Genomic DNA, 25,562 nt, shown 5'->3' on the forward strand with positions numbered 1-25,562 from the left:
AATCTAAATTTTTGACTGCCGGTGAAATAGAAAACATTCAGTATGATTATCCAGCTGAATACATTAGAAGAGTGTAGAGAAGGCTGAAAGACTAAGTTCATTCAAAATCTCACTCACAATATCACAAATGGTAAGTTTATAAACTGTGCTTTGTCATTTCAGAATTTTTATGTTTTTAATATGATACTGCTCTAACTTTTTAAAATGAAAAAGGCATTCAGTAATAAATATATCATCATGTAAAGAACATAGTATGTATTTCAGATATGCACATTTAAGTATAGGGGGTAAAGTGATAGGCTATCTGGGATCTGGGTTAAAATATTTCAGAGAAAAGAGATAGAGGAAACAAATATAGCAAAACATAATTAACTGGTAAATGTGGGTGATAAGTACATGAAATTTATTAGTTCACTGTAACATTTCTCTCTACCTCTGAGTATATTTGAAAACTTTTCTAATAATATTTTTAAAAGTCTTCAGTAACTCTAAGAAGTCCATTATTTCAGTTAATCTGAAAAGGCAAAATCCAACTACAGTTGAAAGTAAATTCGGAAAATACTGAAATTGTAATTTAAAAAAGCAAACCTTTGACAGTACTAAATATTGCAGAGGCTGCTGAGCAACGACGGACTCTCAACACCACCAGCCTGAGTAAAGGTTGACACACATACTGGAAACTCTTTAAAAGAAAGCTGAAGGCATGCATAACCTAGGATTCAGCAGTTCCACTTCAAGGTATGTAACCCAAAGCAGAGATTCTCAAACTTTCATGTGCATAGATTTATCTGGAGAGCTTATTCCAGTTCCCTGGACCCAAGACCCTGATTCAGTAGGTGAGGGTGGGGCACATGATTTTGCATTTCTATCTAGTTCACAGGTGACACCACGGGGTTGCTGGTCTGAGCACACTTTGAGTTAATACAGAGAACTGTACACATATGCACTGGAATACATGGTTAACAAAATATCCACATCAGCAGTGTTTTTAATAGTGAAATAGAAACAAATATCTGACAATTAATGGTTCAATACATTGTGGTGTATTCATGGAATGGAATGATAAAAATTAATCACAGCTACAGAAGGGTAGCAGAATATACTACCCCAAAATATGCCAATTTGGGATATCATTTTGAGCTGTAAGGCACTTAGAAAAACAACAAATGCTCAGAAAGGCTTTCTCTGAACTCCCCTTATCTGCCTTAAGACAGATGCCCCAAATGGAACTCAATTGTTCTAAGTGTCCTCCCTGGGAGTGTCAATAGCCAGGAAGGCTTGATGCTTATCACTGGAGAGGAGACATAGAGGTTGACACCACACCCAAACTTTGTCACAAACTACCATACCTCCCATCTATCTATTCTTGTAAAGACCCATTTATTTATCTTTCCTAAAAATCATTTACTCCCTCCTCAGACGCCTATACTTTCCCTTTCCCCTTTCCCTATTAAGATGATATTTAAGCCTGAATTCTAAGCCATCTTGGAGAGTTACTCATTTTTTTCCTGGGTTATCTCTCATGTACACAGCTGGTATACATGTCAATAAATTTATTTGTTTTTCTCTTGTTAATCTGTCTTTTGTTACAGGAGTCTGTAAGTGATAAATGCAAATGATAAAATAAAGAAAAGCAAGGTAATTATCATAAAATATGATTATTCTAAGAGAAAGAAAAGGTTTTAGAGTCAGGAAGACACAAGGAAGGGTTGGTTTCTGAGGTACTGGCAATGTTCTATCTACTTCTGGACATAGGTGATAGTGGCAATGGTATTCATTTTGTAAAACTGTATTCTGTTTTATGCATTTTTCTTATGTATAACCCCAAAAAAGTAAGGTATTTTCTTTGATGAGAAGTCTTATGAAAATGACTTCCCAAACTTTACTAATTGAATCTTAGTGTTCTAAATCTAGCTTCATTCATCCTTTCAATCAATTAAATTATATTTCATAATCTAAATTCGAAGAATTAAATAATAGGCATGGTGGTGAATACAAATTTCATTAAATTGAAGTATAAAGTTTTGAGGCAACAGCATGACAGTACTATGTTAAATCCTAAAAAACATATTTCTAATTTTTAAAAATATTTAAAAGGCTGAAGTATCTTGAAATATGAAATGAGAAATGAAACAACACAGATTTTGATAGAAAATTTAGGAATTACAAGTCAGTGGGTGAAAACAGCATCATTTAAAGAACCTGGACTCAATCTGTGAATCTGCTCAAAGATAATAGTAATTATGTTTTTGTTTTTAATCCTTATCCAAGGACACTTTTCCACTGATTTTCAGACAGAATGGGAGGGAGAAAGGGACACAGAGAGAAAAACATTGATGTGGGAGAGGAACACTAATTGTTGGCTCCTGCACGACCCCAACCAGAGCTGGGGATCAAACTGCAATTGAGGTACATGCCCTTGAACGGAATGGAACCTGCGACCCTTTGGTCCTTGGGCCAATGCTCTAAACACTGAGCCAAACTGGCCAGGGGAGTAATTATGTTTTTAATGTGTACAGAACAAACATGTTACAGGTAGCTAACTGGCAAATTTGGAGAGATTCCAAATACAGTAGGAAAAATAAAAACGTAGGTGAGAAAGATTTTTCTCCTTCGTACCCCAAGGAGTCCCACTCCCCACCCCCAAAAAAACCAGCAGAAAGAAGAGAGTGCAAGCTCCCAGAAAAACATCACTATGAAACACACAAATGATGGATGCCATCTGACACAGCATGCAAGGACAGGAGAACCTCAAACTAAAGTCTTATTCCTCTACACACAAACAAGGCAACAATGAAAACCTGGGGAACCACAGAGATATCTGAAGTCTACAAAGTTTTTACCAAGACAAGTGAGAGTAAAAACCTCTTCACTAGGTCAAAAACTTTGTAAATTTTATTTACATACTTACCATTAAACTACTGGTTCCAGAAGGAATACAGGTAGCAGAGTAGAAAAAAAGAGGGAAAACCCAATCAATACTAAGAATAAAAAGTGGCAACATAATATCAATTCTAGGTACCAAGAACAAAATAGCAAATAAATACAAAATAGAGGTTAGGTAGCCAACTTTCTAGTAGTATTGAAAGGTGGGTTATCAACACCCCTTTCTGTCTGTCTCTCTTTCCTGTTTTGATTATTTGGACATAGAGCTTGTTAACAAAAAGCAGGCTTGGGAAGGCAAAGAAAATAAAGTCTATCATTTTAATAATGGACAACAGTCAGTATGCAACTTAAATTACTAAGGGAACCAGGAGTCATTTTCTTACTTAAATTCTATTCTATAGCAATTGGACTATCCAGTATCTTAGGAAAATCACCGATTTACATCCAAAATATATTTATACAACTAAAGCAGCCATTTAACATTTCAGTGACTAAAATAGACGGTTTTATTATTTGCTGGTATGGTTGGTATCTAATTGTTATCCTAAACAAATGAAAGGTGACAACATTTAGAATCACCTTGCTCATATGCATCTAATATGTCATCAAAGATTGAATTTTACTCTTCATGACTTTGTTTCAATAGCTTTTATCATTTTAAGTCTTTCATGCAATCTTTTACTTACTACAAGCGTTCATACCCACGAGTTATGGCACTGTGTGGATGGAAGAATTTATTATTTTGCTAATAAGGATGTTAGCTCACATTTGCAGAGCACTTTACTATGAGCCAAGCAATCTGCTACAAGCTACATGATCTCATCTAATCTTCAAAACCACTGAGGTAGGTACTACTATCACCACCACTTTAATTTTGAGAAAATAGAGGTTTATAGTTTAAATGATTGGGCCAAAGTCACAAAGACCCAACTACAGACCCCCACATTTAAACCACTATATTATACAGATAGTAATAAATAAGCAACTTAAGAGAAGTATTTTCACAATGTTTCAGTCTTATTTTCTTAATCCTGTAAGTGCTGAAAATATGATAGACAAATGTAACACAAATCACAAGTCTTACAGAAAGTTTCCCAAAAAACGCCAAATATAAAAGAACACTTTAATCTTACAAAAATTAAATTCTAGTCATAAGTAAAAATACTAGGGAAGTAATGTTTCTTAGTGTTAAGTGATCAACCTCATCTATACCACTGCTATAAGAATAAAATCACACACACACTGATGTTAAAAAGAACAATAAGTATATTCCTGTATCCCTTCTTGCTACAAGGAACTCAATAAATGAAACCAATGGCTTACAAGAAACATAAATTCTGTGTGGTTGGCCCTGGCCGGTTTGGCTCAGCGGTTAGAGCGTCAGCCTGCAGTCCAGAGAGACCCAGGTTCGGTTCCCGCTAAGGGCACATACCTCAGTTGCAGTTTATCCCCGGCCCTGGTTGGGTTGTGTGGGTGGCAACTACTCGATGTGTCCCTTTCACGTCACTGTTTCTCTCTCTCTCTCTCCCCCCTCCCACTCTATCTGAATAAAATATCAAAAAATGTCCTTGAGTGAGGAGAAAAAAAAAATTCTGTGTGGTTGTTATAAAGATTCTGTCAAGGATACCTTAAAATAACAATGCTTTAAAAGACTAAGGAAACAAATTTGCAAAAATACAGTCTATCTACAATTAAAACCTAAATAAAGAAGGCATATCTTCCTTTAAGCGTCAGGTATTTTTAAAAACATTTTAGTAGAACCAGTAACTCCCCATTTCCTTAAGAACAATGAAAGATTTCTACATTAAGACTAGAGGCCCAAAACTTCAGAAAATAAGTATATTTACAGAGATGAAAGGCAATCTGCCTCAAACAGCAAAATGTTACATCCAGGGGTGTCCTGGTAGATGCTTAACCACTGCTCCCCAGAGTGGAGAGAAATACTGATTTTTCAGTATTTGCTATGTCCATGGTATAAACTGTCTATGTCTGATTTCAAGCTACCTAAGTGTCATTCCTGAACAAAGAACTGGGAAGAAATGAGCAGTAGCACGTCATTACATAGTATTTCCACCATACAGACACAATGGATGTCAAAAATCTCAAGAACACAGATAATAGGAGGATGTAATAAAGTAACTAGAAAGTGATGAGTTTTGAGTATTTATTACCTTTGTTTTAAATATACTTTATTTCATTGTTTAAGTTCATATAACTGAATTTTCACAAGGGTTGCCAAAATCATGACCAGAACAACCAGCCCCAACAAGAGCTGGGTCCAGTGCACCGCTGGCGTCGTTTTCCTACTCTACCTTTTGGTGCATTCGCAAGGAAGAAGTTGTGATATTTTAATCAATCAGCTCTCTCAATTATTTCTTCTAAGCCTATGTGAATGTCCTTAGACCCACCTATTCTTGCTCTTCAGTTAAGCAAGGCCAACCCTCCATGCCCTAAACATAAGAGACTGGTACCATCCACTCACATTTTCTCCAGTCCTCACCAATGAAACATGGAAACGATGGCTACTTGCATTTCCTGCAAGCACGCTTCCCCAACCTATTCCTTTGATGTGACAGTTTTTGCCTGACATCCTGAAAAGACCAGAACAACTTACATTTACACCAATATCATTTACAACCCCTATCTTGAGCAATGGTATGTTACTACTTCACTTCTGCCAATCTGACATGTATAAAGTGCTACCACATTACTACTTCAGCTTGCATTCCCCACAAACAAAATGGCAAAACTTACTGAATTTAATAATAGAGAATGCTGTTCCAGTATAGTGAAACAGGAGATCAGGCCAACCCTCCTAACAGAAACAACTCAAAATCCAGGGTTTAAAATGGGAGAAGACTGGAAACAAAGCAGTCAAGTCAACAGTAGCCACAGACTTTTGCCCTGAGCTAGGATGCCCTCAAAGGGCTATAATTTCACTACTGGGATAAATGAGAAATAACCCGCTTCTTTTTACCCTCCTGCACCTCCACCAGCCACTTTCAAGGGGATACACAGCACCTTGACACCAGGTGAGGAGGATGTGAAAAATATTCCTATGAGAATATGAATATGCTGCTTTTGTTATCCAAATTCATAATTCCTAGGAGGTCTAAGAACCCTAAACTGACATTTTCATACTTCAGCATTCATTAGAATCACCTAGAATGTACCAGGCCCTGTACTAGGCAGTTCTGCAAATATTATGTCATTTAATCTTATTACAATCTTATGAGGTAGGTTTAATCATTTCCATCTAAAGATGACTAAATTAAAGCTCACAGGCCAGCAGAAAAATACTGATGACAGAAGGGAAATAATGCCCTTGGGTAATTTCGTTAATGAAGACCCCTTTAGGCCTCCTTTGCCAAACACAATTATGTCCTCCTTCTAAGATACCCTATATTTTAGCTGGAAAACACTAACATCATAATTTAACATAAGAGTTCTGAGTTTATATCTCAAGGCAAAATGGGATTGCAAATCCCGTAACAAAGGGAGTACAAGGTGTGGTTCCTGGACCAGCAGCATTAGCAACACCTGTTAAAAATGCAAATTCTCAGGTCACACCCCAAACTTAATGAACCAAAACTGTGGAGGTGGGGGTGACTCTCATGCCCACTAAAGTTTGAGAATCACAGAACGTCAACAAAGGATTAATAAAAAACAAGAGTCAATTAATCTGGAAAATGCTGAATTAAAATGAATTAACTACATTTCTTTATTGTAGAAATTTAGTAGGTTACAAACTTGCTTGATTACAGAACACTTCCTTTCAGGAGACTCTTACGGGACCAGATTAAACTCTCAGTGATGCTGTCCAATGTAGATTTTGTTCCTTACGGCCTGAGGACTAAGGGCACACACACCTGGAGTCAGACTTGAGTATGAATATGAGCTCTGAAAGTATGAGTAATAATAGTACAGGAGTAGTAACAGTAAGAGTAGCAAAATGATGATACCACTACCAATTCTTTTCTATTTATAAAAGTTATACAAGTATTACTATAAAAAATAGATAGCAATACATAAGAAAATAGGCAGAAGCATCCCAATCAGCCAGAAAGAACCAATTTGGAGTATAAGGATATTACCTTTTGGTCTTTTTTATGTACATATATACACTCTAATTTGGTAAGAAAATCACCAAAACAGCCCTGGCCGGTTTGGCTCAGCAGCTAGAGCATCGGCCCTCAGATCATAGAGTCCTGGGTTCAATTCCAGCTAAGCGCACGATTGCAGTTCGTACCCAGCCCGGGTTGGGGTTGTGCAGGAGGCAACCAATCGATGTCTCTCTCTCATCAATGTTTCTCTCTCTCTCTCTCTCTTCCTCTCTCTCCAAAAATCAATAATAGAAAGAAAATCACCAAAACAAAACTCATACTACATTGATATTAAAGAATTTGTTTCTAAGCTATCCATCCACTAGACTTCTTAAGAAAAAGTGTTTTTCACCACTGTATCCCCAGTACCAGAAAGCCTAATATTGCAGCAGGCACCGAATATTTTTTGACTGAGTCAATAAGTAAAGCAACAAAGAAACATCAGATCCATAGACTATATGATAAGAGAACAGTTCAAGTTTCCTCCATGTTTAATTTTAAAGCCAGCTAAAACACAAGAGAGTATGTTAGCTTGTGATGTTTTTGCCTGTAAAAGTTCACTACCACATTTTCATATATAGTATAAAGAATATTTTCTCTAAGTCTTTGCTACATATAACAGTACACTGAAATAAAAAATGACATTAAGTATGTGACTACATAGCAAAAGCAAGGATGTCAGTAGGGTGTTAAACAATTTGACTCCCTACAGACCTCAACATTTTGTGAAGTCTGTCAAGTTTCTCAAATTCCTCTAGAGCTCCTGACTCTCAGAGGAAGATTGCTTTCAGAACATCAAAGAATGATCTGACAGACTAGTTCACAACACCCCACCTCAAAAAAAAGTAAAACCACATTCTTCTCTGAACCAGCAACAGTACACCCCTTTCTACAAGTATTGCTACGATTCCCTTTAGTACCTTGGCCCACAAAAGGATGCTTCTCCAGGCTGCCAACCTACTCATTTGTTCTTATACAGTAAATTTAATTACCTTTTGGAGTTTAAGAATGGGATTTACTTACACTAATATATCAAATCCAATACATGGACAGTGCTTAAAAAAATAAAAAGATAAATACGAGCAGATCCTTCTCTTCTGCTGTCATCTTTGGTAAATATGGATTCCAAAATCAAGACTTGGTACAGTCTGTGTCGTTGTCACAACAGCCCTGAGAACTCCCTTCCCTGATTCCTCTTGCATAGGCTGGAGTTTTTTCTAGGCCTAGCTATTATTTTGGATAACAGTTAAGTTGTACACAAAACCTAATATGATCTTTGACTCATTTATACTTCCTGGACTCATAGAAAACACATTACGGGAAGAAAGAAAATTATATATCTAGCCAATGTCTACTTAATTTTTTAAAAGATTTAGACTAAACCAACTCTTTGAAATTTTGTTCAACCACTTCTCTACATTCCTTTGACAAGTGAGATTTCTCCCACACTTGGAAATACTGGTCCAAAAAAGAAAGTTCCCTGACTTTGTCCTTTTCCTGAGAATTGACAATATGCAAATAAATCAACTATATCCCACTTTGCTATAGTGCATACCACGTAAAACATTTTTTTTCTTTATTGATTTCAGAGAGAGAGGAAGGAAGAGGAAGGAAGAGACAAATAGAAATATTGATGAGCGAGAACATCGACTGGCCACCTCCTGCACGCCCCCTACTGGGGATCTGGCCCACAGCCTGGGCATGTGCCCTGACTGGGAATTGAACCGGCAACCTCTTGGTGCATGGGTCGATGCTCAACCACTGAGCCACACCGGCCAGGCCCATCTAAAACATTTAATATCATCCCCAAACTTTGCTAATCAGACATGAAATTAAAGCATGTACAAATGGGATTACATTTAAGTGCTGATATTTAAATTAAGTTTCTCTTGGAGATATTTACTCACTCAAGCCTTCTACAATATAGTGAAATACTTTGGGTATTCTTAGTGTTAGTGTCCACACATTGGAGGACAGTGTTACTGTACAGTAAGTAGTAACTGACTGGGGAAGGAGTGTCATGAAGGGGGCAGAGAAGGGAGAATGGGGGATAGTGAGAAACAATTTCATTAAGCTTTCCAATGTCTTCCATTTCTAACTTACGCTCAACATGAAAGAGTACATGTTGTATGACTCCATTTATACGAAGTTAAAGAATAGGCAAAACCAATCTACAATATAAATAAATAATATTAACCAGCTTTGGAAGGAGGGTGGGAATGACTGGGAAGGAACAGAAGAGAACTTTTGGGGATGAAGAAAGTGTTCTGTATTTTGACAGTGTTGGTGACACTGCATATTGTCAAATGTATTTGTTAAAACTCTTCAAACTATACATTTATTTAGGTTCTGTGCATTCCAACATATAAAATTAATCCTAAATTTTAAGAAAAGGAAAAAAGCACAGCCGGTATGGCTCAGCAGTTGAGAGTCGACCCATGCACCAAGAGGTCGCAGGTTCAATTCCTGGTCAGGGCACTGCCCAGGTTGTGGGCCTGATCCCCAGTGGGGAGCATGCAGGAGGCAGCCAATCAATGGCCTCTCTCATCGATGTTCCTATCTCTCTCTCCCTCCTCCTCTTCCTCTCTCTCTAAAATCAATAAAGGAAAAAAAAACAAAAAAGTGTTATGGATTGAATGTTTACATCTCCCCAAAGAAAAAAAAAAAGTAAAGGAAAAAGTGGTTGCTTCCTTTCCACAAAGAGGCCAGTTCCCAACAATGATTAGGTTAGATGGCTCAGGGGAAACAAAATTAAAATAGTTAAAAAAAAAAAAAAATTTAAGAGATGAACATGACAATTACCCAGTTCAGTGAAAAGAGGGCCCAAGTGTTACATTCATTACTATCAGCACCTAGCACATAGCTGAGTTTAACTTGTTTTATACATAAAATTTCAAGCATAAAAAAACTATACAAAACATCAGAGAGCCCTGGCCAGTTTGGCTCAGTGGTTAGAGAGACCCGGGTTCAGTTCCCGCTAAGGGCACGTACCTTGGTTGCAGTTTGTCCCCGGCCCTGCTTGGGTTGTGTGGGTGGCAGCCACTCGAGGTGTCCCTTTCACATCGATGTTTCTCTCTCTCTCTCTCTCTCTCTCTCTCTCTCTCTCTCTCTCTCCCTCCTACTCTATCTGAACAAAAAATGGAAAAAATGTCCTCGGGTGAGGATAAAAAAAATAAAAACATCAGAGAACTACACCAAAAATATTAAGAATTTAATTAGACATGAAAAAATTCATAGACCAATGATTCTTAATCAATTTAGGGTGAAAGACCCCTTTGAGAATCTGGTAAAAATTATAGATAATCCCTCTAGAAAAATGCACATAAGCCACAAAATTTTTTATATAATTTCAAAAGCTTTATAGACCTGAAGTTTATCCATAAACTCCTCAGGGACCTAGTAACTGCATGTAAAGAACTTCTTTATATTACTAGATATAATTTTAATATTTAACCTAATAGGAAAATAACAAGTAACTCTGCTTTGAATCATTTGAGACTATACAAGATGATCATTGTATTTTTTCTTTTGTGTGTTGGTTTTTTTAATTCCACCAGTCCACTCATTTTTATTGTTCCATACATAGATTTGATAATTTCTCATTTAATCATCTTTTAATTGTATTTTGTTAATCTTCACCTGAGGATATTTTTTCCATTGATTTTTAGAGAGAATGGAAGGGATGGGAGAAGTGGAAGAGAGCGAGGGGCAGAGAGAGAGAGAAACATCAATGTGAGAGACACATCAATTGGTTGCCTTCCACACACAACCCAACACGATGAGGATCAAACTTGCAACCCAATCATGTGCCCTAGACTGGAAATGGACCCTGCGAGCCCTCGGTGCACGGCCCTCGGTGCACGGCCCTCGGTGCACGGGCCAACACTCTAAACAGAGACACGCTGGCCAGGGTTCATTTAACCATCTTTTAGATGAAGTATTCTTTATAACTTTAAGGTACAACAGCTACTAGCTAATTAAAGTTTAATCAAAATAGTTTTTTACAGTTTGATCTCAATCATTTTTCTTTCTATCCTATTGATAACTCATTAGAGAACCAAAAATACTGCATTTTCATTAAACAATAAGTCTATGCAAGAGATATCTCAGTATGGTAGGCATAATGGCCCTCCAAAGACAGCTAAAACCTAATCCCTGAGAGTCTCCTGGATAACATGGCAAAACAGAATTTAGGTTGTTAACCACTTATCTTAAATAGGGAGATTATCCTAGATTATCTGGGTAGGCCCAACTTAATCACAGGCTTCTTTAAAAATGTGGAAGAACGAGGCAGAAGAGACAAAACCAGAGAGATGGCAGTCTGAGAAAGACTAGCCCAGTGTTGCTTGATGATACAGGAGTCATAATAAGCCAAGAACTGCAAATGGTCTCTAGCAGCTGGAAAGGCAAGGAATCAGTTCTCCCTCAACCCTCCAAAGCAGCCTACCAGTGAGACCTACTTAGTACTTCTGACCTCCACACCTGTAAACTAGTAAATCTGTGTGCACATATTCATAAAGATGGTTGTTATAACATTGGAAAAATGGGAAAGTATAAACATCCTAAATGCTTACCAACATAAGGGTTAAATAGACCACAGTATGTGCATATTCTTGAACGGTTAGTACTAAGCAGTTAAGTTAGTACTATACATTTATATGCCCTCCCACATGAAAAACCTTCTAAACACCTTAGAGAGAAAAAAAAAAAGGTTTTAGAATATAGTATTACCACATTTCTTGACAATAACAGCCTCCACGGCAAAAATCACATCCAAAATGAAACTTTTTCTCTGTACGTTTAAGTATGTACATGAATTTATTAAAAAGTTAGGATGTGTATGTACAAAAATGAGTATAGTAACATCTGGGGAGAGAGTGGAATCACCAGAGGACCGAAAGTGACTTTCATTGTATCTGAATTGTCTACATTTCATAGAAATAGATTCATATTTCTTCTACAATTAAAAAAAGACGACTTGCAGTTAAAGATGACTACCTGATTAAATTTATTAGCCTGCTCAAACATCCTCCTAAAATTAAAAATGTATATATTTTTTAAAGGGAATAAGCTTACAAAAGGACAGAGAAAATGAGGAAAAAAAAGCAAAACCACTAGACTATTAAAAAAAAATGAGTGGCAACTTTTTTTTTGTATTGTAGAAAGTATTACAGATATCTCCCTTTTTTCCCCATTGACCCTCTCCTTCCCACTCCCACCCCCCTCCTGCTTTCCCCAACCTAAAGTCTGTGTCAATTGGTTGTGCATATATGCCTATGTTCTTTGGTTTATCTCTTCCCACCCCTCCCACCCCCCATCTCTCTGAGGTTTGTTAGTTTATTCCCTACTTCCATGATGAGCGGTAACTTTAACTGCAGAACTAGGAAAGCAGAGAAGGAACCTGATTTACAGTAAGCACGAGAACTAGCAGGCACAAAAAGAGGCCTAAAAACAGAAATATTCACTGCATGTTGTGTAAGAAGCAGTCAGAGTGCTCCAGCTGTCCCTCTGTTCCTATAACCCTGGTATAAAAAGGTATGTCCTCTGGGGGGAAAAAAAAAAGTCATTCTGAAAAATATAACCAGATCAAGAGAAAAAACAGTAATTTAATATTCCTACGAAAGGGGCCCAAAGAGATGATCCTACATTGACAGACAACTTCCCAATAAGCTTTGTTAGTGCCTTAGTTTATTTAAAGTATGAGTGCCCAGCCGGTGTGGCTCAGTGGACTAAGCATCATCACTTTTACTGAGAGGGCCCAGTTCAATTCCCAGTCAGGGTACATGCCTCGGCTTGATAGGAGGGGCATGCAGGAGGCAGCCAATAGATGTTTCTCTCTCACATCAATGTTTCTATCTCTCTCCCTTCCTCTCTCTCTAAAAAATAAATAAAAACATATTAAAAAAAAAAAGAAAGTATGAGTAACCAGCTAATGATCACCAAACATTTGAAGAAAGAATCTAACCAATGATTGAAATCAAACAATGTGAAAAAACAAGTGGGAAGAGAGTAATAAAGAAGAAAAAAATGTGCATATACACATATGCATACCTAAGTATTTATCATTAATATTCTTAGAAAAAATATTATACCCACAGAACAAGAACAGAGTGTATGAAAAAACAACACAATTTAAAAATAAGCTCCTAGAGATTAAAAAAGATTACAGAAACAAACAAAAGTCAACTAAAGGGCCAGAAGATAAAAGTTGGGGTGGAGGGGTGGATCCTCTCTAAAAGAACAAAAAGCAAAGACATTAAAGAAGAAAAAAGACAAAGCAAAGGATCTCTCTAGGTATCCAATACTGAAACAATGAGAAAAGAAAATGGTAGAGAAAATAATTTAAAAACCCAAATATGCAGAGCAATGGATGAACACAACCCAAGATATACAATGAAATTTTATAAGCCTAGGGTAAAAGAAAATCCTAAAAGCTTGGGGTGGGGGATGGGAGGAAGAAACGTTTCATACAAAGAATCAATAACTAGAATAACATCAGTGTGAACAGCAACCCTAGAAGCCAGAAAGCAACAGACAACACATTTAAAATGCTGAGGAAAAATAAGTTCCAACCTAGAATTCTGTATCAAGTTAAACTATTAAGAGTGAAGGAAGAAATAAAATATTTTCTTTCAGACACTGAAGTCTCAATGTCTTACTTCACACGCATTCTTTCTCAGTAAGATATAGGAGATGTGTTCCACTAAAAACAATGAAATACATCATGAATGAAAAGACATGAGCCCAAGGAACCAGAGGCAAATGGGATCCCCAGATGATAATGAACAGAAACCTCAACAGATAACTAATTCAGAAGGCCCCAGAAGACACTTAAGATGAAATTCACAGAATATTTAGTTTATGAACAAACTGAAAGCAGAGTCATACATCTGTAGGAAGGTATGGGGACTACACGTACAACTAAAGACATTTTTTAAAAATTCACAAAATTGTGTAGGAAAAGAACAGTCAACTGTGCATAGAATGCTAAATTAATAAAGTTAATTAGGCTCCATATACTTTGCAACTAACATATAAATAACATTTAAAATACATCAGGAAAAAAATACAACAGGACATAGTTCAACTTCTGATTCTCAGCTCCAAATAACAGCCAATTACCCTACATAATTCTTATGAGATTCAAGTAAGTTATTGCATATGAAAACACTTTCCCCTAATCCACAAATTACTATAAAAGTGTGTTGGTATTAGTTTAATATTTATGGACTATAATATTAAATATTCTTCATTTTGGTTGTTCTTTTATTATTTTATTTTTTTGTTAATTCTCACCTAAGGATATTCTCCCATTGATTTTTTTAGATAGAAGGGGGGTGGGGGACAGAGAGAGAGAGAGAGAGAGAGAGAGAGAGAGAGAGGGAGAGAGAGAGGGATAGACAGACAGACACAGACAGACGCATCAATTGGTTGCTCCCGCACAACCCTGTCCAGGGCTGGGATGGAACTTGCAACCAAGGTACGTTCCCTTGACAGGGAACTGAACCCGAAGCCCTTAGGACCGAGAGCCCACACTCTAACTGCTAAGCCAAACTGGCCAGGGCTGTTCTATTAATTTTAAAAGAAACTAATGACATTCCTCTGAACAACTCAGTATAAGGCAAGATGGCACAAATAAGCAGTGGGAGTGATTAGGGTCTTGGATTTGAAGGTGACAAGATGTAGTGTTTCTGTGGAAGTTCTGTGATTGATAAGAAATCTGGAGCATTCCAAATCAAGACCTTAGAGCTCTCTGAATGGAAGGTGCCAAAGCACCAGCAAAAGCAGTGAATTGCTTTATCAAATGCTAAGTCATCCAGGTTGCCTGAGATGCAGTATATTATACAGCAACTGTAAGAAAGTTTTTCAGATTCTGCCCTGGAGAAGTAGCACACACTTCACAAAAAGACTGACCTGCCTTAACTTCTCACCAACCATCCCAATCATCTCCAACCACCCACAAAACACATTCAGATTGATTAAGAATATTCTGTAGCGCATACAAATGGTTATAAGAGTTATTAATCATAACACAATTTTATTTCTAAGACAATTTTATAATTGTCCCCATTTGTACAGTCCTCTTTATACCTATTTGCTTTGGTTCAAAATTCAGTTTACATATATTGACTTTATGCAAATAAAACATCACTTCTTTCTGTAGTAAGTTTTCTTATGTAATTTAAATAAACGATAATTTGGTGATCAATAACCTTGCTATCAAATACATTTTGAAGAACAGTGAATATTTACAAAGTTTTTTTTCCATGTGAGTAGCACGTTAAATGTGCTATAAAACATAATTCAAATACTCGGGGGAGACTCTTAGAAATAGAGACACATAGAAAAATAATAATAAAAACTAAAACTAAAATTCTGGGTTACTTTGTAAATCAGAGTTGAGAAGAGGAAAGTACATAGTCTTCCTGAAGATGTGAGGATGTGGAGTGGCGTATGAGTCTCAAATACTTTCATTTTTGAGAGGTTCAAGTGTTAGTTAAAATATACAGGTATAATGTACCTATGTAAACTACTTTAATCCTCATGATACTACAAAGCAAGTATTCTTTTTATCCTGACTTAAGAGATGAGAAAACTAAGGTATAGGGTATAGAAAAGTTAAGGGACTTGCATAAGGCCACACAACGTGAGTAGACTCAACCCAGGAAGCCCAAGCTTAAGACCCAAGCTCTTCCCCATGTTAACAGAATGCAGCCTGCAGACACAGAACAGCCCATCTTGCTTGAGTGATTGATTGGTACAAAGCTTAAATTGGGATAATCAGAGTCCTTCTGTTGGAGGTGGAGCAAAATACTCCCTTCAGGCCTCATAAGATCACAGGTGGAAGGAAGTGGCAGTGAGCCTGCAGGCCACCAGCTTAAAGAAGACCTATACTCAATAGAAGGGGATACAACTAGGTAAAACAGGAAGCAGACCAGGCAGTGCGTGTGGGAGTGGACACACTCAAAATTGCTACATTTCAGCTCCAGGGACGCCGGTTCCTCCACTGGTTCCTTCGATTCTGTGAGCTACCTTTGGATTCTTTCTAATAATTTCAGACAATATAGTGTTTGGCCACGGAATGCTATTTTGAGCTGTGCTTCTATTGTTTGCAACTGAAAAGTCTTTTAAGATTCTCTGACCACAATGTAATACTAGAAATAACAAAAATAACAGTGAATTTACCATCTAAAAATATTAAAGTGACATTTAAAAAAGTAAATAAACTAAGAAGCTAGAAAAGAACAAAATTAACTTTACAAATGAGATAAATTAAGGAATAAGAGCAGAGCTAAGGAAATAAAAATAAAAGTAGTAAAATTTATTGTTCAAACCAAGAGCTGGCTCTTTGAAACAAATTATATTTCAAAAAAATTAGGATGCACAAGATGGTCAGAATTTATTAAATTCAAATGATGGAATGTACTTATTCTTCTTTGATATATTAAACTTACTGTTTTTTTAAAAAGAGCACTAATTGAATAATGATTCTGACATATATTACTCAAGATGGTGCTACCCATGAAAGCAGGGATATGTGCCTTAATTCTTCTGACAGTGCTTGGCAAAGTAGTTCTCATTAAATATTTACTGAGTGAGTTTTGGAATACTGGGCAGTCATTTAAAACATCATGTTATAAAAATATTCAGTATGACAAAAGAAACTGATGAAGTGGAAAGAGCATGTTATCAAAGAATATGTAACCCATGGATCACAGAAGAAATCACAAGAGAAATAAAAAGATATTTAACTGAAAATTAACAAAACATTTCAAAATTTGTGGACTTCAGCTAATGCTATTTTTGAAGGAAAATTCATAGCTTTAAAATCTTGTATTAGAATATCAAAAATGTATAAAATCAAAAGAACATATAGAATGCCCCCTATTTTATATATCTAAAACAAGTGTGTGTGTGTGTGTATGTGTGTATGTATACACAGGGTGGGGCAAAAGTAGATTTACAGTTTTTTGAATAGAAAATAATAATAATATAAGAATAAACTTTCACATACAACTATAAACCTACTTTTGCCCCACTCTCTATCTGTATCTATATTTATATAAAACAGATATTTTTATTCTGGTGGTCAGATTACAAATGATTTTCAATTACTTATGTGTGCTTTTTGTATTTTAATTTTATCTAGTGAATATTTTTATAATTAAAAAACATTTTAAGCAAATTATTTTCCTTGTGCTTCAGTTCTAATTGCTGGCCTCCTCCTCTCCCTGTCTCTCTCTCTTTTTTTTTTAAACATTTTTTTTCTTAATTGATTTTAGAAAGAGAGGGAGAGGGGGAGAGAGAGAGAAACATCAATGAGAGAGAACATTAACTGGCTGCCTACCGCATGCCCCCCACTGGGAAGTTGGCCCTCAACCTGGGCATGTGCCCTGACCAAGACTAGAACCAGCAACGCTCAACCACTGAGCCATACCAGCTGGGCTCTGCCTCTTATTAAAGTTCTTGCTCCCCAGAATTTCACACTTGCTCCTCAATGTATATCCATCCCTTAGTAACTTACCATTTTTTTACTTCACTTATAATCTGCAAATCTATAATTTCTCAATTTATTGTAATGGCCTTAAATAGAGACTTGTATTTCCTACTGCTTAAAGGATGCTTTCTAGATGGAAATCCTACAGCCACTCAAAGTTTAACAGGCCTAAAAGAACTCATTATCATTTCTAAAACTTGTTCTTTCTTGCTTTATTGTTAATATTGGTTAATGACATCACTATGCACTCAAGTTTACAATCCTATCAATATCAATATCAATATCAGTATCAGTATCAATTCTACCTTAGAAATCTCGATAAAATCCAACTTTTCCTCTCCTTCGCCAACACCATGATTTCAATTTCTGTATCCACTAACTCTATTCTTAGCTTATCTGCCCTGGCTGGTTTGGCTCAGCGGTTAGAGCGTCGACCTGCGGTCAAGAGAGACCCGGGTTCGGTTCCCACTAAGGGCATGTACCTCGATTGCAGTCTGTCCCCTGCCCTGGTTGGTGGTGCGGTGGCAGCCACTCGATATGTCCCTTTCACATAGATGTTTCTCTCTCTCTCTCCCTATCTGAACAAAAAATGGAAAAATGTCCTTGGGTGAGGATAAAAAAAAAGTCCTAGCTTATCTTCCTGCTACCACTCTCCCCTCCTAACAAGCAATTTAATCACATTGCATACAGCTTCCAAGGCTGAGCATTGCATTACTCAGGAAGGTTGCCATCCACATTAGCTATGATTGTAATGGTGCCCTCTGGCCTGATATGACACTCACCCTGCGTTTAAACTTTGTTAGGTTAAATAACGTAGAGCACTATAAAATGCTTCAGCAACTGGTCCAAATCTATTTTTCTAGCTTTATGTTCTCATCATTCCTCCTTGCACCCTACAACCCATATACATTTAACTTTTTAGTACGCTCTATCAAAATCTGAGGCATTTGTGGGTGCTTCTTTGAGTCTGTAGTGTCCTTCCGGTATAAAACTTGTAAATGCTTCAAAACAGTTCAAAGTGTTACCTTCCTCTGTGAAGTATTCTTCGACTGCCCTAGACAATGATACCCTTCAAAGCATTGTTAATAGTCCTATTATGGCACTTGTTACAGGTTTAACAGTCCCAACTGAGCTGAGCAAGAACAGGGAGAAGCCCCATGTTAGTAGCCCTAACAACACAATGCCCAACCCTAGAAAGGGATTAATTCCTGTTTACTAAATTAACACTTACCACATACTTTTTCAAAGTAAACAAAAATCGAGTTTAAAGTTAGAACAGTTACATGTTTAGCTGGTCAACCTAAGTCTATAATCAATGTGGCAGATAGACTTTAGGTTGCCCACACCGATCCTTGCCTCCTGATATTTACCCCTTTCTGTCCTGAGTGTGAACAGGACTGGTGACTTGCTTCTAACCAATAGAAGACAGCCAAGGCGATGGGCTGTATGTGACCACATGTACATATTTACATAAGAGTGCAGCACCTGCTAGGTGCTCTCCTTTGTGGGTTTTGAAGAAGCAAGCGGTCCTGAGCTTTAAAACCATGAGGAAATGAATTCTACCAACAACCTGAGGGAAGGAGGGAGCTTGGAAGCAGACCCTATCCCTAATGAGATAACAACCCAGTTTTGACCAACACCTTGGTTACATTCTTGCAGAGAACCCAAGTTAAGCTGCACCCAAACTCCTGATGCCATAACTATGAGATAGTAAGTATGTGCTGTTTTAGGCAGCTAAATCTGAAGTACACAAACTAACACAATGAAGAACCTAGGGTATTTCTGAACCTTTTGTTCACACAAAGGGCATGTTTTCCCCAATTTATAAACTGTAAAATAAGTTTAAAACAAACTTAATTCATTAGTTAATACTAGTCAAGTACATGCAAAATTAAAACATTTATGAAGTACTTTGCTACATAAAGGGTTCCTACACTTCTCTTTTAACCCATTTGTACATATAAAGAGTATATGAAACATGTATAACATTAATGCAATTCTCCTTTTAGACACAAGCTGGTATCTAATTAATGGTACTGGTAACCTGAAAATAAGAACCAGGCAAAACAATCAAATTGAAGGGGCTGGAGGACTTGCTGGAGACACGATCTGTTGGTAAAACAGCAGAACTTAGTGGCTTAGCCATCAGCAAAGCATCAAAGGTACTTAGGTCAGGAAGCTCTCATCAGATGATGCCCAGTGCAACACAGACCACTCCCCTCCAGCCCACCATCCACCTTGCAGTGTTTTGAAAGAAAAGTTTCAAAACACTCCCAAAGCACAAACTTCCTTGACAGAGTCCACACTTTAGCACTCACACAAAAAAGCATATAACACAAGGTATCTCCTATAGTGTTTAAAGTGAGAAACACTAATCACCAGAATTCTTGTGTTTGGTGGGGAGGGTTGTGATTATAAGTGTAATTTTCTTCTGTCACACCCCATAAAAGTCTTCAATTGAATGAAAGAACATTCAGGAATAGGAAGTAGATTAGTCACAATGAACCCACATCTCTCTTGAAAATTAAGAGAACTAAATCTTCCTAGAAATACAGATTTTATTTAACATACCCAGTTTTAAGAGATAACCCACCACTCCTTCAAATATAAGGAAGCATGTTTCTCAGGTAACAGGAGGCACCTGAACTACAATCAGCCAACTGAAATACACAGGGGCCTGTCTCACCCAAACAAACTCAAGCCAATCAGAGGAAGTCAAAAGCAGTCCAGTCCCACTGGTTAATTGTCCAGATTAATTCATTTTACATTTTCACTCCCAGACTCATGGACATTTTATGAGAAATCCACATAATTTCTCCAGAAATAATCTCCATTCACTGGTACATTTTTATAGTTCTTTTTACCTCCCCCGTCCTTGCTAGATCTTAAAGACTGGATCATTACAACCCATAACAATTACTTTTATGAACATTAGCAACTTGACAGTGGAAAAAATGTAGACACAAAATAAAGCCCCAAAAATCCTGTGAGATACCATTAAACTTTTAAATATCAGACTATACCCTTAAGACCTGTTTTAAAACAAAGGGGATAGGCAAGAAAAGGCTTTTTTTTTAACTTTAATAGTACTAAACTCAGTAGTCTGAATTATACTCTGATATCCAACAACTCAGTTCTAGGAAATTTCTGTAAATTAAAAACATCTGGATTAAGCACCGCTCTACTGGTTATCTCTAGAGATAATTAAATAAGAGTGTATATAGCCAAACTACATGTCCTAGAGAGAGCAAAACAAACAACACATACAACCTCATTTAACCTGGTAATTCATTATGATGAAACTAGCAACAATGTACCTTGCTAGACTCCTGAATTATAAAAAAAAAAAAAAAAAAAGGTACTGGTTTAGGTTTTCCTTTTCCATAAATTACCCGACAGCCCATAAAAGAATGATAATTTTGAATCTTATTAATACCACCTTTTCTTATTAGCAGATATTAATATAAACTTATCAATTAAAATAAGTTTTACAAAATTACAGTAAGAAATTTCCACTCACTCAGAAATATTCTTTTCTCATTACTCAGATGTATATGCACAAACATTTGTGCAATTTGTTACCAAATAAACACATTAATAATTAACACATACTAAAAATTAAATCAATGATAAGTATAGTCAAGTCTAATCTCTGAAATAGTAAGAATTAAGTTGCCCTCTTATCGCAGCAGGCAGCGTGTCAGTCTCATAAAATAGTAAGAATTATAATCCAGCTCCCTAAACCTCGGGATGAGAACCATGCTTCTGTCAAGTTTCCCCAATAAACTCATTCACTGAAATAGAGGTAAAAATCTCATTGAAGCAAATGTCACTAGAAAGATGCGTTTTTACATGTGTATTCTATCTTCCTGTCTCAATTAGGATTTAAGGTACAGAGACTTTGATTTATTCCCATCATATAATAGGAACAGGTATTTCTCTGATCCTCTTCTAGCCTGTCTCAACTGGGGTTCCTCATCTGAACCACTGACCATAGGTTATTCAAGTTTTCTCTAGTTTTCCAAGAATCCTAAATGCAGAGAAAAAGTTAATTGCATACAATAGATGCCTCAGGACATTACAGTTCAATTCCCTACAAAGACATAGTTAAGAAAGAAAGCCACAATTTCCTCAGTGTCACTGTTCTGCTATTAGGCCCCAATTACCCTAACCACAAAAGTACTAAAAGAACTGTAAAAATCTAAGAACCTAGATAAGAAAAGAGATAAATGCTTTACCTCTCTAACTTGCAGCAACCAGGTCTTTTTCATTTGCTAATTTACTATAAATTAATGGCATCTGTTCTCTGCTCTGAATAAAATGTACTTAAAGAAAATAAACCCACACAGATAATATTGACTCTTTGTTAAAGGATATCAGCCCTTAAAAAGAAAAAACAAAACAAAAACCAAAACACAGCAATCAGTATACTACTAAACTTAATTTAACAAGCCTTTTTCCTATGTATCCTTCTTTAGCAAGCTTTCAATATATATCTTTTGATGATCATAATTGCTAAATGCAAATTTTCATTTAAAAAAAAAAACATTTTTAAAAACCAGCTTCTCTTTTATTACAGCACTAATCTCCCATTCTCAAGAAACTATATTTTGTTATTCCTCAATGTGGCTGGTGACTACAGTACTTTCAACAGTGTTAATCACAATCAAATCACAGGAAGAAAAACACTAGTTCTTTTTCTCAAAAACCAGATGTTTTTTAACTGTCCCAATTTTAGGAAACGTTAATATTTCTATTTACACAATAAAATGACTTCAAAAAAAGTATTTAAAATGCGGTAAAGAGTTATTCTATAGTGAATGTGCAAAGTAGCATTAAAAAGATGGAAAACACTAAACATGACATTCCCTTTTTTAATTTATGTTAATGTGAAGGCTGACAGTACAGATCATCAGCAGATAAATTACATTATTGAACATACCACTTTACCAACTCTCTCCTCAAATTTCTCTTTTATAAACATACGAGTAAAAGGGACACAAAAATGGAGGGGATGGGGTGTGCACTGTTTATCAGTGCTCAATTGTGAATGTATGTTATATCAGGATACAGAATACAATGATATGGAAAATGTTTATCGTCTACAGTCAGTATCTCTAACCAGATTTAACTTCTACCCTCCTCCATGAACTGGGAAGAGAGGGGAGTTTTAATTCATTTATCTTAACTGTTCTGACGTGGAGGAGATCACCATAAAACATAATTAAAGAGGTCGAATTCATTTTCCTCAAATCAAGTACATCCTTCCTTCTGTTTGTTTCTACATAAAAACACTTCATTTTGCTACTAAAAATTTCCATTCCTCACAAGTGATGTTTCCTGAACTCAAGTCAACACCGTTTCGCAAAAGCACCCAGGCTTTCAACTGCACCTTGGCGGCAGAGTTGTGATCATTACTAATTCCTCTCCTTTCACTATTCACAATTTTTTCAACGCTGTCCCGATTAAGCAGGACTCACATTAACCACTATCTAAAGTAGCAGTTTACTGGGGTTAAAAAAACACAATTTCTATGAACACATTCATCCAATGAAAGTGTGCATCGTAGAAGGGACTATTTGCACAGACTTAAGAACTACAGTTTTAAATGAACCATCATCCAAAGGAGATGATTCCCTTCGTTTCCCAATACTGGTGTTTATTGGAGACCCTCTGACTTTTGGCCTTTAAAAACTGCTCACCAGTCGAGTCCCAAGATACAACTACATTTAGCAACGGTCTTCTGACTTCCTGATACGAAAAACCACAAGCACCGGGGCTGCTGCGTCAGTTTGTTTTAAAACAGTATTTGCTCCTTTCCCCTCTCGGGGAAAACAGGGCTTCCCGTCCTGGGGAGCGCTAAGAGGTAAGGGGCACACGTCTGAAAACAAACACGAGGGTCCGGCCGGAGCGGCGTCCCTGGGGTTAAGTGGCGATTTTCCTCGCCGGAGGGGGCCCGGGCCGGCAGTGCGGCCAAGCCCCGGCGCCCAGGCTGAAGGAGAAAAGGAGAAGGGTAAAAATAAACGCAGCCGCGGCCCACGTGCCGCCCGCGGGCGCCGGGGAGCCGGGGGCCGTACCTCCAAACAAGTGCGGCGAGAGGTGAGCTGGTAAGGAGCCGATGACCAGGCGCGGCCCGCCCGGGCCCCCGCCCGCCGGCCGGTCCCTGCCGCCGCCGCCGCCGCCGCTCCCGCCGTCCTCCGGGCTGCTGTGCACCGAGTCCTGAGAGCCGTACTGGCCGCTGCTGCTGTTGGGGATGCTGAAGGAGGACTGCGCGGCGCGGGCCCCCGACGCCACAGTCCCCACGGCCCCTCCGAGAGAGCGGCTGCGCGGGGCCGCTGAGGCCGCCGCGGCGCCGCCCGAGGCGCTAGGCTGGTGCGCGCCGGGCACCTGAGCCGGAAACCTCCCGGCGGCCGCAGCCCGCGTCCCGCCGCCGCCCGCGGTCCCATTGGCCCCTCCACTGCTGCTGGAAGGTAGATCCGAGCCCGAGTACGCGCGGGTGCGGCCGTTAGCCGCGGCCGGGCCGCTCTGCTTGGCGCCCATGTCCGCCCTGCCCCGGGCCGGGCCCGCGCGCAGCGCCCGGAGCGCCGGGAGGGCGGGAGCGAGCGCGGGAGCGAGAGGGCAGGGCCGAGGCGCCGCGGCCGGCCCACAGGGAAGCCCGCACGTCCAGGGCCGCCTGCCGGCGCCCCGCGGGGCGGTCAGCGCCCGGCGCGCTCTTCTGGGGCGGCGGGCGCGGGGGAGTGGAGGGGCGGAAAGGAAGGAGGTCCGGGCTCCGGCGGGCGCCGCTCGCTCGCTCGCTCGCTCCGGCGGGAAGGGCGGCTCAGGTGGCTGTGCGGCCGCCGCTGGTTTCGGTTCTGCTGCGCCGCGACGGGCTGCTGCCGCTCTCTGCCGCCACCGCCGTGCTCTGCGCCCCCGGTCTCGGCACCGCCTCCTCCCGGGCGGCCGCTGCTACCGCCGCCATCCTCCTGCTCGCACGGCGGCTCACGGGTGAGTGGGAGGCGCCCCCCCAGACTCCGCCGAGGCCACCTTCCCTCCTCCCCCAGCCACCCAGCTGTTGTTAACGGAGAAAGAGGAAAAACGGTGGCGCGTGAGGGGAGGATAGAGGAGAGGAGGGAAGAACAGCGCGCGCTTCCGGGCAACCGCCGCGCTGCCCCCGCGAAGGAGGGGCGGGGGGCGGCCTGGCTCACGGAGGTTGGGGGTGCCCAGGAGGGGAGGAGGTTGCCGGGCCCTGGCACCGGAAGGCCGAGGAGCTGAGCGGCTCCAGAGTGTGCCCGGGCTCCAGTGTTTGGGTCGCGCGCGGCAACCCCGCCCCCTCGTGCCGCCCTGCGGATTGGCTCGAGCCGGTCTAGCCCCGCCTCCCCCGGCCACGGCCTTCCCGCCCCGGTCCCGCCTTGACAAGGTACCGCGGTGGTAGGTGCTGCCTCCCGAGGACTCGGTGATGGACAGGTCGCTGGCCCGCCCTCCCCCAGGACGCGCCCCCTCCTCCACCACGGAGCCCACGCCGATTGGAGGGACTTAGCCCCTCGGGGCACCAACCAGAAGGCGGCCCCTCCTCCCGCACGTGGCCATTCGACGCAGTGTGTCCCTTTCACCTTTTCCCGGCTGGAAATGCTATAACCTGTATCCCTAGCCGAGCAATTTGGGTGGGTGTTAAATTCCTTGTTAATTTTATTAAATGAGTGTGTCTTTTATATGAAATAGAAGCTCAGCAATGCTGACGATAAAAAACTGAGAGCAGTGAAAACAAAAGAACCAAGAAGGTAGCAGAAGCCAACTTGATCTGAATTAGCCCTATCCGATCAAACACTCCAACCTTGAAGAAGAGCAGAGTTGGAACAACTAAGAATAACCCAGCCTGACTTTCAGTTGCAGGTCAAAAACTGTGGTGCAGAGAAAGCTGCACCCGATTTAGGAGACCTGGGGGACCAAAACTAAATTACTGCAGTGAGCAAATTATTTAACCTTTTTTTTTTTTTTTTTAACTTTAGTGTCCTTCCTGGGACGTTTGTATTAAATCCCTGGGGTACTTGCAGCTTTAAAATCCGATAATTTCTCTAAAATGGATTTATTAAAATTAC

The 25,562-nt window shown here is 39.3% G+C and overlaps 1 protein-coding gene across 1 annotated transcript in view; it reads right to left on the minus strand.

Annotated features, from left to right (window-relative positions):
- Positions 1 to 24,027, minus strand: part of ZNRF2 (zinc and ring finger 2) — a 71,617-nt gene extending 47,590 nt beyond the window's left edge. The window contains exon 1 of the mRNA XM_036246589.1: positions 23,565 to 24,027. Coding sequence (XP_036102482.1) covers positions 23,565 to 24,027 — 463 coding nt within the window. The remainder of the gene's footprint in view (positions 1 to 23,564) is intronic.
- Between the last annotated feature and the right edge of the window lie 1,535 nt (positions 24,028 to 25,562).

The sequence above is a fragment of the Molossus molossus genome, unplaced genomic scaffold, assembly GCF_014108415.1.
Source record: "Molossus molossus isolate mMolMol1 unplaced genomic scaffold, mMolMol1.p scaffold_m16_p_7, whole genome shotgun sequence".
NCBI lineage: Eukaryota > Metazoa > Chordata > Mammalia > Chiroptera > Molossidae > Molossus > Molossus molossus.